General features: G+C 43.3%; 1 protein-coding gene across 5 annotated transcripts in view; it reads right to left on the reverse strand.

Moving 5' to 3' along the window:
• Window positions 1-15,541, reverse strand: part of CFAP20DC (CFAP20 domain containing) — a 148,558-nt gene that overhangs the window by 34,408 nt on the left and 98,609 nt on the right. For all 5 annotated transcript variants that reach the window (XM_083600937.1, XM_083600938.1, XM_083600936.1 and 2 more), the window contains 2 exons: window positions 12,243-12,446; window positions 5,952-6,013 (listed from right to left, as the gene is read on the reverse strand). In XM_083600937.1, the coding sequence (XP_083457063.1) occupies window positions 5,952-6,013; window positions 12,243-12,446 (266 nt within the window). The remainder of the gene's footprint in view (window positions 1-5,951; window positions 6,014-12,242; window positions 12,447-15,541) is intronic.

The raw sequence follows: 15,541 nt of genomic DNA on the forward strand, positions 1-15,541 counted from the left end.
TAGGTTGAATTGAGGCCAATGGAGCCTACTCCCTAGCAAGTCCACCCAGGACTGAAGCCACAATGGAGTGTTTTGGAATATATCAGATTAATTCCACAGGAAACAGTGAGAATAGAAGAGCTTCAATCCATGTGCTCCAAATTTCACTGGGCTGCAGTATGTGCTTCAAAGTGCTAAAATGAATAAAATGTCACCTGGACACAGTTGATAAAAGGACTGGGAGAGATAGGTTTAGATTCCCCCCCCCCCTTTTCAAACAATAACACTACACACTAGTAACTTTGGGAAGGTCACTGTCTAAGCCTCGATTCTTTATCTGCAGAATGGAAAAAAACAAACCCTGCTATCTGTCCAATGAAAACAGGAGGGTGGAAATCTAAGAGAACCAAAAGGCCTCAGTATTCATAGAATCATAGAATTGTAGTGTTGGAAACATCTCGTTTCATATAATGACTAATCAGCTGCCTTGAAGCAGCCCACAAAAAGTCAAGAGTGGAAGGAGTACATAACATTTGCTCGCCAAAGGATGAACCAATGTTGAGAGCTCCCTTCCTTTTTCTTACAAGAACAATTCTATCAGAGATGCCTGTGGGAGAGGATGGAGCTAGTTTCCCATTGTCAACCTGTCTGCCATAAACTGTGAACCCAATTTAGGCCACATTGCAGAGAGGAGCCATCTTGTTATGCATTTGATTTATGTCCCGCTGCATCCCATGGCTCAGTTTGGCCGACAGCCATTTTTCTAAATGTTAATAGTTCTGTCTCTATAGGCTCACATACGGAATCAAATGGGTTTGATGACGAAAATGCCCAAATAAATGGGCAGATGGATGGTAGGGGTTGAGGCGTGAGACAATGGAGTGGTACTAGTGGGTGCAACCCTGCTCCCCCCTCCAAGCAGCTGTATGTCACGTGGAATTCACGCTCAAAGAGACATTAGGCCACAATATCTGAGATTATAAAAAGGAAGTGATTTCAAAAGTGTTTGATAAGGGATGGAATCAATTCCAGGCCTTATCAGTGCGATAAACGTTAGTTTTAGATGGTATCTTGTGAGTAAATGTTGGGAAATTAATGATTTTGCCTAAAAGGGAAAACCGATGTATATTGGAAAGCTGCCAGAAACAGAGGGGTTAGTGAAACTGGCCCCCACTGGGGGTGCAGGTGCAAAAATCTGCATGATGCATATATGCCGTGACAAGATCAAACACGGGAGAGGCTTCCCATTCTTCACACACCGTGGCACAAAGGTGTATGAATTTATTTTGCCCTTCCTACCTTGCCCTTACCCCAGATACTTTGGTTGTGTGAAATGTACTGATTTGTAATGTAGCTACTGAGGTAAAGTCAATTTTTTCTGGGGGCGCCAGCGCTGATACAGCTCCTTGCCAAGGGCGCAAGGGATCCTAGGCACACCTCTGGCCAGAAGCCAAATAAACAAAACTTGTTTTAGAATATGATTAACACTGAGGAAACCCCCACATCAAGAGGTAGAAAACGACTTCCATTCAAAGCTAGATAGGAGCCAGCCCCAATGTGGCACAAGCTGAAAATAGGAACAGGTATTTTCAGTTGCAGCCTTATGGTGTACACCAGGCATAGGCTAACTTGACCCTCCAGATGTTTTGGGACTACAACTCCCATCACCCCCGACCACTGGTCCTGTTAGCTAGGGATGATGGGAGTTGTAGTCCCAAAACATCTGGAGGGCCGAGTTTGCCTATGCCTGGTGTACACTCTGCCCCACAGAGCCTATAACATTAATCACATACAAACAAAAAAGTCAGCAAAAATATTACATAACGACTAAATACAGCTATCTACAACTCCAGACAGACTTGTGGCATTTTCACCAATGAGCCTTAAATTGGTTGAATTTCTCAAATCTACATTTGAAATACTAATACAGTGGTACCTTGAGTACTTAATTCGTTCTGGAGGTCTGTTCTTAACCTGAAACTGTTCTTAACCTGAAGCACCACTTTAGCTAATGGGGCCTCCTGCTGCCGCCGCGCTGCCACTACACGATTTCTGTTCTCATGCTGAAGCAAAGTTCTTAACCCGAGGTAATATTTCTGGGTTAGTGGAGTCTGTAACCTGAAGCGTATGTAACCCGAGGTACCACTGTATCTACTTTGTCAAGAATGAACGTTCCATGTGCCTCACATTAACGATGTGAACATGTGCATGCAACAGCATCAGAGAGGCTTCAAGGTGCACTGAGCGTCATATGTGAAAACATTCCGGGTTGGACATGGTCCTGCCTCCATCTGGGAGCCTGGCTCTTGCTTCACGTGTTCTGCAGCTCTCAGCTCTAAAGCTAAACTCTCACCTTTCTCAGTCTGGCCTGTTTTACCCTCTACAATGTATTTCTGCTGTTGTAGGCAGTTTATATGGCAATTTGTCACTTTGTCCCTTTGGGCATCCCTGTGCTCACTGTGGAAAGGCAACCATATGGTTACCATCAGCTGTCGATTGGCAGGGGACCAATATGGGCTGAAGTACCCCTTCTTGTGTGTCCTGAAGTACGCTGGGTGTGCTGAAACACGCACATCCCACTCCTCCAATGGAGCTGCACAGATATGCCTTTGGAGACAGTTAGCTTTAACCTCGAAACAAAAACCAGGAGTGGATGAATCTGCCTATTTCTCATCCATGGCACCTTGGCATGTTTTAACCTATTATTCTGCTCTGTTCCCTTTCCCCATAAATCTGTACTTTTAAAAACTTCTCCAAATACCTATTTCAAGGCCTGTTTTCTCTCAATACACACATTTAAATGCTTATTTTGATAGGTTTGAAATACCAAGAACTGTGTTTCATGATTCTGACAAGTGCAAGATCTATTGGATAGCTGAGTTCCGATCTATACATTTGTTTATTTCATAAAATGTATGCAGTTTGATTGAAAGAAAAGAAACCCTCAAAGCACTTTGCAAAAAATAAAAGAATATATATATATATATATTTTACAGCCAGACAAAAATTAAAATACTAAAACAGACCTCAACTTTTGAAGCGCATGGTTAGATTTGTCTAAACTAAAGAGTACCTAGACAGCATCTTAAAAAGTAGAGACATCACCTTGCCAACAAAGGTCCGTATAGTTAAAGCTATGGTTTTCCCAGTAGTGATGTATGGAAGTGAGAGCTGGACCATAAAGAAGGCTGATCGCCAAAGAATTGATGCTTTTGAATTATGGTGCTGGAGGAGACTCTTGAGAGTTCCATGGACTGCAAGAAGATCAAACCTATAGTGTTTGAGTGTGGTGGAGGAGTGTGGTGGAGTCTCCTTCTTTGGAGGTCTTTAAGCAGAGGCTTGACAACCATATGTCAGGAGTGCTCTGATGGTGTTTCCTGCTTGGCAGGGGGTTGGACTCGATGGCCCTTGTGGTCTCTTCCAACTCTATGATTCTATGATTCTATACATTCTTAAGGAAATCAGCCCTGAGTGCTCACTGGAAGGACAGATAGTGAAGCTGAGGCTCCAATACTTTGGCCACCTCATGAGAAGAGAAGACTCCCTGGAAAAGACCCTGATGTTGGGAAAGATGGAGGGCACAAGGAGAAGGGGACGACAGAGGACGAGATGGTTGGATAGTGTTCTCGAAGCTACCAGCATGTGTTTGACCAAACTGCGGGAGGCAGTGGAAGACAGGAGTGCCTGGCGTGCTCTGGTCCATGGGGTTACGAAGAGTTGGACACGACTAAACGACTAAACAACAACAACAACAACAACAACAACAACGAGTACAGTGAAGGCACCTGCTTGAACTCAACAGGCAGGGAGTCCCGAAGTTTTGGTGCTGTCACACTGACTAAACCATCGAGTTCTTACAAACGCAGGAGTATTATGTAGTAGTGCTAATTCCACCAACTGAAGTGGTTGAGTGGGACATGGAGGGGAAGGCGAGAGCTGTGGATCAGGACTTCGGTATACAGTATGGTTTTGAATCCCTAAATGGAACTAAACTAAACCTCAATCTGCAGAATTAAGCCTACTGCATTTTGTTCTGACTTGAATGGATATATACTATTCTTCTTTCCTCTTCTGATATGTTTGTGAATTGTCAGCATGACTCCTCAAATTGTATTTTTCTCTCGGCTAGAGGTTTTCAAACTGTGTTTGAAGGAATCCTGGGGTTTCTTGGAAGCTTATTAGGTTTCTGTAATGAGAATATCGGTAATTGAGGACAACTCCTAAAAGCTAGCTTCTCCTCCATTACAGCTTTTCAGCTGCAGTATGTGGCTGTAGAAGAGGCTTGGGTGTGCACTCTCAGTTCACACAGAAACCCAATGAGCCTGGACCAGAGGTCCATGTGAATGTCTGTGCCCCTTGAATATTCTACAGTATGCTCTGCAAGCGGTTGCTGTGGCAGAGATTGATGCAGAAATAAGAGAGACAGGTGAACTTCCCTTGGCTCCCATCGGCTTAGAAGTGAGTTACAGTGGTACCTCGCAAGACGAATGCCTCGTAAGACGAAAAACTCGCAAGACGAAAGAGTTTTTCGTTTTTTGAGTTGCTTCGCAAGACGAATTTCCCTATGGGCTTGCTTCGCAAGACGAAAACGTCTTGCAAGTTTGTTGAATGCATTGATTTTCAATGCATTCCTATGGGAATCCATGCTTCGCAAGATGAAAAATTCGCAAGACGAAAAAACTCGCAGAACGAATTAATTTTGTCTTGCGAGGTATCACTGTATACTATTTCCCTTGGAATTGGAAAATGACTTCACTCCTTACTGAACCAATCCAGGCAGCTCTTCAATGTGGTGCCTAGCAAAGTGACAGAGACATTTCTCTGTGGCTTAAAAGCAGGCTGTTTCAAAGAGCAGCTCCCAGAGATACTGGGAGTGGGACACAAAATCCCAGCCTTCTCTTTTACCTCGGGTCGTGTGCCCCCATCGGGGACTGCGCCTCCCCTCCATTTTCCCCAGAGTCAGCTCTTTGAAAGAGTCTCCCAGCAAAGCCACAAGGACATTTCTTAATGGCTTTTCTAGATGGCTCTTTTAATAAGAGTCTTTAATAAGAGTCTTATGCAGAGCTGCCGCCTGAAACGTAAGGGATAGGGAATCCCCCCCCCCCAGTGAGAGACACAAGCTAAAAAGGTTCCCTGTAGGAGTGGGCTTTCTCTCCTAGCCCCCCCTTCCTGGTGCCAGTTCTTTCGCTGAGAAGTCACCTACAATTTAGGGCTTGCTCACACTTCCGCTTGTTCCATGCCAAGAAAGCACAGGTCCAAAAGGTTTTCCGCCTGTCCCGTCCTTTCTAGGCACATATCCGAGCGGTTTTTGCTTGGCCCGCCACTTTTTCCAGGAAAATCCACTGTATGCCGCTGAATCTGCAGAGAAACCGATAGTTCCGATTCAGCTGCAGACAGTGGATTTCCCCAGGGAAAAGCAGTGGAACAAGTGTGAGTGTGGGGATAGGAATTCTAGGACTTCTTGTGTTCGCCACTCCAACCAGTACTGAACCCCTCAAAGCTGTTTTGGACCCCAAGTCCAGTGAAGTTATTCAAGAAAGGGACCCTTGAAAATAGGAAGTTTGAAAACAACTGCCCTATGCCAAAATTGCCAGTCCCCTCTAGCGTTTCATTACATGACCAGCACCAAAGACAATTCTTTCAGTGCTTTCCAATACGGATCTTTTCCAATGTCAACATTAACGTTGCATTGAGGCTTCTAGGAATAAGGACTCTACCCCAAACGCTGTCGAACCCCACATCTGCACCCCTCCTTGCATGTCTTCCTCTCACATTCAGACACGCACATGTAAATGTTAGCAGCTACAAATTTTCATGTGTGCGTGGAGAAGGCGGAGAGGGTGGACATCTCTTTCTCAGGCACAATAGCTGAAAACAAGATTTAAGAGTCTACCAAAGAAAAGTCATATTGATCGGTTCTTTAGAACATTCCGAACACATCCTTGTTGCCTGGGCTATAAACAGCAGCTTACCGTGGGTTGGAATGGGAAAGAGGGTTCATTTCTTTCTGATAGTGACACCCTTGATTGACAGGCTGTGGAAGACAAGAAGCAGGAGTGAGAAATGTATTTTGCCAATGTTCTTTCAGTCTCAAAGCTATTATTAACCATTTCACGCAATCAATATATATGCAGTGCTTACAGAGTTAGAAAAGTAAATAGATGAGGCCCTACTTCCTAATGGCGGGGGTCACCAAAGGGAGGGGAGGAATGAGGAGGGAAGGGTAACAATGGGAGAATCCATGTAGAATGACCATGCCTTAATATAGGTGCTCTCCCCAAGTCAGGAAAATAATACAACATTTTGTATTTATGAAAGGAAAGTAACGTCACGCTGGTCTGAAGGATGGGAGAAAAGTCTGAGTATATTTATGATTTGCTAATATTCATCCGTAGCAATCATTTGCGTTTTCTCTCTCACTCACACTTTTGCAAATTTCTGTATTTTCACCAGTCGGCCACATGCACCAAAACACTAGGTATAATTGATTTCAATTTTAACATTTAAATTCTCATTTTAAATATTCATAATTTCAGGAAAATGCTCTGAGCCCGATTTAGAAACCAGGCAATTTTTTATATTTTAAGAAGATTTAAAAGTCACTTTAAAGAAATTATTACACCTGACAGCTAAGCAGAGTAATACGTAGTTCTCAAAGCTATTATGTTCATTTTGGACTGACAGTTTGGAGCAGATGCTAAACAATTTATACTTCAACATTTTTCCCCTGACAGCCTAGTTATTACATTCCATTTCTTGGTAAACTATCACTGGCTAGAAAGTATAGTTTTTATTATATCACTTTTGTAAGTTGCCTGAGAGCATCTGTTCATGCATTTGCCTTGCATCCTGGTATCTTCACAGGCCAAGAGACAATTCTACTCCCAACCCCCAAATACAACTAAAGATACAAATAGAAGGGCAATAGAGAATCAAGCTGCATAACAGATGAAAATGCTAAACCTAGTATAGGACTAAGGTCAAAGAACATGGGAAAAGTAATTGAATACATAAAGCTGAGTATTTATTATTCAGGAATGTACAAAGCATATGAACTGAAACTTGCAGCAAAGATAAATGAGAGACAAAAAACAGCCTTCTGGTGGTGCTGTTGCCATAGATTAGGCCAAGGGACAAAGAGGTTATGTAAAATTAGCTAATATTTAGAAGAGAAAGCCTTGTTTTCTGGTGAGAAGCTGCCTATAATCTATATGGAAAAAATTAGCAAAGATTTGATGAGCCAGTAACAGTGGGGAAAATATGATTAATTGGAAAAGACAAGATTTTATTGTTTCACACAAGAGAAGAATGCACAAAATACAATTTTCTCCAGGATCATCAATGCAAGGAAAACTTTACAAATAAGTCCCCTTATTGATAAGTTCCCTTCACTGCTAAACACACGTATTAGAACAGTTGCACACTGCAGAATACAAAATGACATTGGGGCACAGCTGTTTTGCTTCACTTGTATAAAACACAATTCTTATGCGGGGTTTACTTTTCATCAGCCCTAGAGCTGTGAGTGGTAAAAGAGAACAAAAAATGAGTCAAAATCTGCCTTGCCTAACAGCAAAAATTCAAGATCGCAGACAGAATGGAAAAAACTCACAAGCCCTATTCATGCATTATTTGCATGCAATGATGATTAATTTGCATGTGATGACATCTAGACCTGCCGCCAACATCACATCTGCCCTTTAGAACAACTGTGCACATTTTGGCTGTTTAGGTGTCCCAATTGCATGGTGGTCTACAAGTGAGCAGGAGCTCATGTGTCAAGTTTTCCTTACATACAACCACACACACAGTGTTTTTGCTGCAGGAAACAGATCCAAAGTCAGGGGTGGGGAATAAAAGCTCCACCCCATTCCAGAGAAAACATGCCGCTGCCCTCACATGAGTAATGAGTGAATAGTTCCATGGTGTTTTCATCCAAAATGGGCATGTACCTTATATCTTAACCTGGGGTGAGATGCCAGTGAAATGCCTTTTGTTTGATGCAGAAGATAACTCTTAATTCATTCCAGAGAGGGCAGTCTGGAAGGTCACATATTACAAACCTCAGAATCTATAGCCTTCATAGTTGCAGAACACAAGTGGAAAGTGACAGTATTCAGAAATATATATTATGCTGCCAGGTCTCACAATTTCATTTCCAATGTCATAATTACTCATTGATTTTGAACATCAGGAATTAGCAGCAATGGGCCCTCTGTCCTCTCACATAACTGAACAATGAGTTTGTGGGTGGGGTTGAGAGACGTCCTACTGGGATGGCTCAGCCAGTAAAGCACGAGACTCTTCATCTCAAGGTCATGGGTTCAGGCTCCAGGTTGGGAAAAATATTCCTGCATTGCAGGGGGTTGGACTAGATGATCCTCACGGTCCCTTCCACTCGACAATTCTATTATTCTATGCATAATTTTCTGAACACTGAGGCACAGAGTTGTTATTTTGGGTTCCAGACTTTGCCAAACATCTGCCCCAATCCAGTTAATGAGATTTGCACAATGAAGCAGACTCCTGCCAACGTTTCACTTGATGGATCTGGAATTGTAGGTGCAAACTGGATAATAATAATAATATCTTTATTGTCATTGCCCCCTCTCAGGGACAACGAAATTACTTGACTGCTCCATAAAAACACTAATTAAAACAATGCAGTATGCAGGTACAGTTGTGGATATAGTCTGGATGTGTTACCTTGCTACCTGCCTTACACTGCTACGGAAGTCACCAAAATACATGCGGTTGGGAGAACTCTTGAGTCAGCAGATCTTGTTGTTGTTTAGTCGTGTCCGACTCTTTGTGACCCCATGGGCCAGAGCACGCCAGGCACTCCTGTCTTCCACTGCCTCCCGCAGTTTGGTCAAACTCATGCTGGTACCTTCGAGAACACTGTCCAACCATCTCGTCCTCTGTCGTCCTCTTCTTCTTGTGCCCTCAATCTTTCCCAACATCAGGGTCTTTTCCAGGGAGTCTTCTCTTCTCATGAGGTGGCCAAAGTATTGGAGCCTCAGCTTCACGATCTGTCCTTCCAGTGAGCACTCAGGGCTGATTTCCTTAAGAATGGATACATTTGATCTTCTTGCAGTCCATGGGACTCTCAGGAGTCTTCTCCAGCACCATAATTCAAAAGCATCAATTCTTCGGCGATCAGCCTTCTTTATGGTCCAGCTCTCACTTCCATACATGACTACTGGGAAAACCATGGCTTTAACTATACGGACCTTTGTTGGTAAGGTGATGTCTCTGCTGTTTCAGCAGATCTACAGAATGGCAAAAATTGGTATCAATGGTCATTTATACTTGCCCACTTTGGAAAGAATAATGGAATCAAGCAGGCTTTGGAAAAGAAGAATAGAGTCAACTTTTCATACAGAAAGGTTTTTTACTAGGCAAAAAGCTGAAGCATGTTGGAAGGACAGCTTAAGGAAACTTGTCTTTCAGCTGTACTTTCCTCAGTGGCTTTTTGGATAAGCAACGAATTTCAATTGCCAGCGTTGTCAACTTGACATCGCATAAAACTTTATACTCTCCGCTAAACTGAACCAAAAGTCAAGTTCATAGATTGCAATGTGTAAAGATAGGCAACATCAGAATCCACTGAATGATTACTTGGGTTCTGAATGGTTCATTTGTTTGAAAAGTGTCTTAACAGAATTTTGGTCTCAAGTTAAAAACGCAGAAAGGGGAAAAATCCATAAAGAGGTCTGGTTCTCTGTGGAGAGAGGCACCCACAAAACATTCATCACTAGCTGCAGCTACATCTAATTATACTTTTAAATGAGTAATTCATTATATCTTAATGCTTAAAACAATCAAGAGAGACACATTAGTCCAAAGTGTACAGAAGCTGATCAAAGTGCTCACTTTGAACCCAAACATGAGTTTGCTAAGTACCAGGACACATTTTATTCTGAGTATTTTTGTTCTAAAATTATGTAAAACTAAAATGGGGATCCCCTTCATTGATCACTGCCTTGCCGTGGCGAAGGGGCTTGAATAACTCAGAGAAGCTATGAGCTATGCCGTGCAGGGCCACCCAAGATGGACAGGTCATAGTGGTGAGTTTTGACCAAACGTGATCCACCTGGAGCAGAAACCGGCAAACCACTCCAGTATCCCTGCCAAGAAAACTCCATGGACAAAGACAACAGATCGTGAAGCTGAGGCTCCAATACTTTGGCCACCTAATGAGAAGAGAAGACTCCCTGGAAAAGACCCTGATGTTGGGAAAGATTGAGGGCACAAGGAGAAGGGGACGACAGAGGACGAGATGGTTGGACAGTGTTCTCGAAGCTACGAACATGAGTTTGACCAAACTGCGGGAGGCAGTGGAAGACAGGAGTGCCTGGCGTGCTCTGGTCCATGGGGTCACGAAGAGTCAGACACGACTAAATAACTAAACAACAACAAAATGGGCATGTATAAGACGAGTTTACCTATGCCTGGACTAGGCTGTTTTATCCATCTAACACAGACCTAAGTTTCTGTAGTTGCTGTGAGACTAAACTTATATGCAGCATGTTCAGGATCACATCATGGAACTAACAAAGCTGGTGGAGAAGGATGTGATGTCTGGTGAATGGCATGGGTGGTGCGTAAGGGCAAAGCAGTAAATGGCTATTTTGTAACAAAACTGCTTCCTTCCTTCCAAAGGAAGTAGAGCATCTTATTACAATAGACTGTGATTGTTCAAGCTTCATACAGAACAAATAATACAAAAAAATTGCTGAGGTGCTGGAGCGGACATATTCTTAATTGCCTCTGGAGAGCTGAGTAGATTCTGCATTCTGGCTATAACTTCCATAAAGGAAAGGGATGATAACTACAATGGGCAGCAGAGCATTTTTGAAACACCATGGATTTTTGGATATAAAAAACGAGTGCCACTCTTCCCTCTGTAATATAGTATTTTTAAAGTATGTATTATACTGAACATTAGGACACTTTCAAGTCAACATAAATGTTGTAATCGTCCCCTCCCCCAAGGAAAAGACGAATATTCAAACCTTATCTTTCTAGCCTGAAAAGATTATTTCAGCTTAAAAGGTAGCTTATTGTTCTCCACCCACTTTGCAAAAATAAAGGATTTCTACTCCGATCGCTTGCTTTTGAGGAATGTTAGAGAGTAATACTGAAATCCTTTTGGAGCAAAAACAAAGCTCAGCGATAACAGCACGTGCATTGTATGCAGAGGATCTCAGGTTCAAAACTTTAAATCTCCAGTTAAGAGGATCAAGCTAGCAGGTGATGGGGAAGACCTTTTGCCTCACGCTCTTAAGAGCCTCCGCCAGTCATGGTAAGCTATATTTGGCCTTGATGGTCTAATAGGTCAACCTGTTCTTTAGACACACTTAGGAGTAAGGCCTGTTGAAGAAGAAGAAGAGTTTGGATTTGATATCCCGCTTTATCACTACCCTAAGGAGTCTCAAAGCGGCTAACATTCTCCTTTCCCTTCCTCCCCCACAACAAACACTCTGTGAGGTGAGTGGGGCTGAGAGACTTCAGAGAAGTGTGACTAGCCCAAGGTCACCCAGCAGCTGCATGTGGAGGAGCGGGGAAGCGAACCCGGTTCACCAGATGAGTCCACCGCTCTTCACCACTACACCACACTGAACACAGAGGGATGCTGAGTAAACATGCTCAGGAATAGACAGCATGTATCTCAATATATATTCAGAAAGACAGGTCCCACGTCATTCTATCAGTAGCTTTGAGTTGTTTCAGAAGCATCTATCTTCAGTGGCGACAGCTGATGGAACAGGGTTGTCCAGAGTGCAGAAACAGAAGCTCTGGGTGACAGATTTTGGCCAAACTTTAGGAGAAAACAGCCTAATGGTTAGAGCTGTTTGGTAGTGTGACTGACTGCCTTAGGAGTTGATGGGTCTTGTTGTTGTTGCTGGAGGCATTTAAACAGAGCCATCTGCCACAGATGCTGTAGCTGCACCCTGCACGTTATTACTCCATGGAAGGGCTCTTGAATGTGTTTGAAACTCTCCTAAGAACCTTACTGCCACTATTGGAAAGTTTTATCAGTAACGCACGGCTGCAGAGTTCACTCATGAGTCATGAGCATCTATGCGGACATCGCTTAAAGGTAGAACCCTAAAAGACCATAAAGGTATAGGAAAAAATGTTTGTATATATCCAATATCTATAGCATTTAGGATAACTTCTCAAGCCAACCTTCAAATAAGCCCAGAAGAACTATGGGCTCCACTAGGAGAACATATAGAAGGCATGCTCAAGCTTACCGCTGGGAGACATGAGTTCCAGGTGGTTGTGTCATCACTGCTTGCACTGATGCTGATATTACAGTTGTCTATCTGAGATGCACTCAACCCATGCGAAGGTCCGTTATCTTCCAGCTCTTCGTTCTGTTGCCTTTTCATACTAGCCAACATCTGCAGTTCAGAAGCACTCATGTTGCTCGGCTGGTAGTTTCTCCAGTCATACTCCTATGAATTGTATTGAAATGAAACGTGAGGGTGGTACTGGAAGGTACTATGCGGGGGCGTACGAAGGGGTGTGTGACAAATTATCAAGAAACAATTACTGCCCTACTAGGAAGGTTCATAAAAAAAAACTTTTTTGGGGGAAAATGCCTGCTCCAAAGGTCTTATCTTAATACGCTAGGGATTATATAGCTATAACTCGGACTCGGAAACTACAACTAATCCAGAATGCGGCAGCTAGACTGGTGACTGGGGGCGGCCGCCGAGACCATATAACACCGGTCTTTAAAGACCTACATTGGCTCCCAGTACGTTTCCGAGCACAATTCAAAATGTTGGTGCTGACCTTTAAAGCCCTAAACGGCCTCGGCCCAGTATACCTGAAGGAGCGTCTCCACCGCCATCGTTCTGCCCGGACGCTGAGGGAGGGCCTTCTGGCGGTTCCCTCATTGCGAGAAGCAAAGCTACAGGGAACCAGGCAGAGGGCCTTCTCGGTAGTGATGCCCGCCCTGTGGAACGCCCTTCCAGCAGATGTCAAAGCGATAAACAACTACCTGACATTCAGAAGACATCTTAAGGCAGCCCTGTTCAGGGAAGTTTTTAACGTGTGATATTTTACTGTATTTTTGGTTTATATGGAAGCCGCCCAGAGTGGCTGGGGAGGCCCAGCCAGATGGGCAGGGTATAAATAATAAATTATTATTATTATTATTATTATTATTATTATTAATGAAATTTCACGCATATCAGTTAATATCTTGACCCTCCTCCACGAAAATAGCTGTTTACTTGGCAGTTTTCCTATGTCGTGAAGGCTGAAATTTCAATTCACTGGAACATTTACTGTTCCCTTGTGGGAAGCCATCTAATTAGATTTTAATTTGATTTTGACATGTTTTTAGGAGGTAATTTAATTATTGTTTGATTTTATACCAATGTTATGTATCTGATGTTAGCCACCCTGAGCCCGACTTTGGCCAGGGAGGGCGGGTTGCGTGGCTATTCCCGCCCCCTCCCACAGATGGAGTAAATAAAGACACCGGACACCAGAATTTAGGTTAATGGGCGAAAAATGGCCACAACTTTATTGATTACAGGTAAGAGCGGTATTGGCTTTAGGCATTGGCCCTAACAGACTATCCGGTCTAACCGGGAAGGGTTAAGCACCAACAGGGGGAGCCCCCGAGATGCACATCCCTAGGCGCTCCCCAAGGGGTTGCCGCTCGGGAGCGCGCTTTAGGCCCTAGCCTCCGTAGGTTTCGGACGAGGCAACGCCCCTCGGAGTGCTTTAACGAACTACCCTTCAAGAATTGGGGGAGGTGATGGCGTTCCTCCCCCCAATCTCATTTGCATAACAATACCCCTGCCAATGCCTAACCGCCAAGACCAAGGAGTTGTGACATTTTGCTACGAGGTAGGCGAAAAAACCAAGTGGCTTCAAAATTCCAGCCAATTAGCCAAATGGAAAAACTCCTACCAGGCCCCTTGCGGCGACCAGCCGAAGCCCATAGCAAAGTCCGAATGCAAACCTAAAGGGCGGGTGGGTGGGAAACCGCAGCTGCTGCAAAGGAGGAAAAGGGGCGAGCCAGGGCTGCCCCGACCTTAAGTGCCCCTTGGACGGCCCGCCCCTGCCGCCAGCTGATTGGCTGGCGCTACAGGAGATGAATAATAATGGGAATCCCTGAGTCCCGCGGGGCTGGCGCCAGCCCCGCGAGAGTGTAGGCGGGGGCGTGAGCCCGCAACCCCCCCTCCTAAGTTCGGGAGTGGCTATATAAATAAAAGTTTATTATTATTACTTGTTATGATTCCTTTGTAAGAAAATAGGAAATAACATAAAACCATTTTTGCAGGCAAAAAATATATAAAATAAATCAATGGGGGGTGTGTGTGACAAGAAATTTTCCGCCGCGGGTACCACCTGACCTTCCTACGTCTCAGTCACTATGGAGAAGACATGCACACTTTTCTACAGCAGTTGAAAAGATCCAATATTTCTTGCAAGGGAAAGAGGTCATGTGATATTTGCAGCAGGGAAAAGCGTTCATTAATATACACACCAGCTTCTGCTACGGATAATAACTGCATCGACAACTTAACAGAAAGGACATTGAATAAAAATACAGCTATGCGAGACAGCTTGTATTCTAGTAGTTTTGAGACTTGCATGGTGTATAAAGCTGCCAGGAATGTTTGATTAATACTGTATAAATGAGTATAAGAGATGAGAAAACTAATTGAACTAGGATAGATTGCAAACACTGCAAGGTTCGTTAATTACTATAATCCAATGAATTAAAATAAACCAGATCATCAGTTGGAAGGTGGATTCACCTAAGTTTATTTATTTATTTATTCTCATATTTATTTCTATTTGGGGGGGGGGGAGAATTGAGAAGACTATGGCATCAAGACAGAACATGCTTTGATGTTGCAAGACTTCAACTTTGGGCTAAAACTCTACACTTATTTACCTGAAATAACCACCAAACTCAATAGGACTTATTTCTAAGTAAATTCTGAAGGACTGCACTATTAATTCCTGGCATGGAGGCAAAGTTAAATCAAAGTTTGTCACCAACACAAGTCAGTAGTGGGTGAGTTGTTTATTACATGACTAAGATTCTACTGTGAGCTCCCACAACACTCCTCCCCAAGTAGGTTTATTTAGAACTAATCAAGAGCTGAAGAAATGAAAAGCAATATGCACATGCTGAGTGAAACTGTAAATGTTCTACACATTAACATTTACTTATTAAAATATCTGCTTCAGCCCATGTGTAATCTCATCTAAGGGTCTGAGGAATTCTGTCATTTGTTTAAAAAAAAGGAAAAAGGGGAACACTGTGGTGATGGCCAAGATCTGAACCAAGAGATGTTATTCACAGAATCATAGAGTTGGAAGGGACCCCATGGGTCATGTAGTCAAACCCCCTGCAATTACCCAGAAGTAAATCCCACTGAATCCATTGTGATTTACTCCCAAGCAAATGTGATGGTTTAGAATCAGTGAAGTTGCATGCACTTGTCAACAGAGGGCAACTTCCTTCTGTGTTGCCTAGACAACCAGAGAAAGCAAACTGCTAGCTTTCACAATAGTC

This window comes from Podarcis filfolensis (genome assembly GCF_964270895.1).
Source record: "Podarcis filfolensis genome assembly, chromosome: 2".
In the NCBI taxonomy this organism is placed as follows: Eukaryota; Metazoa; Chordata; class Lepidosauria; order Squamata; family Lacertidae; genus Podarcis; species Podarcis filfolensis.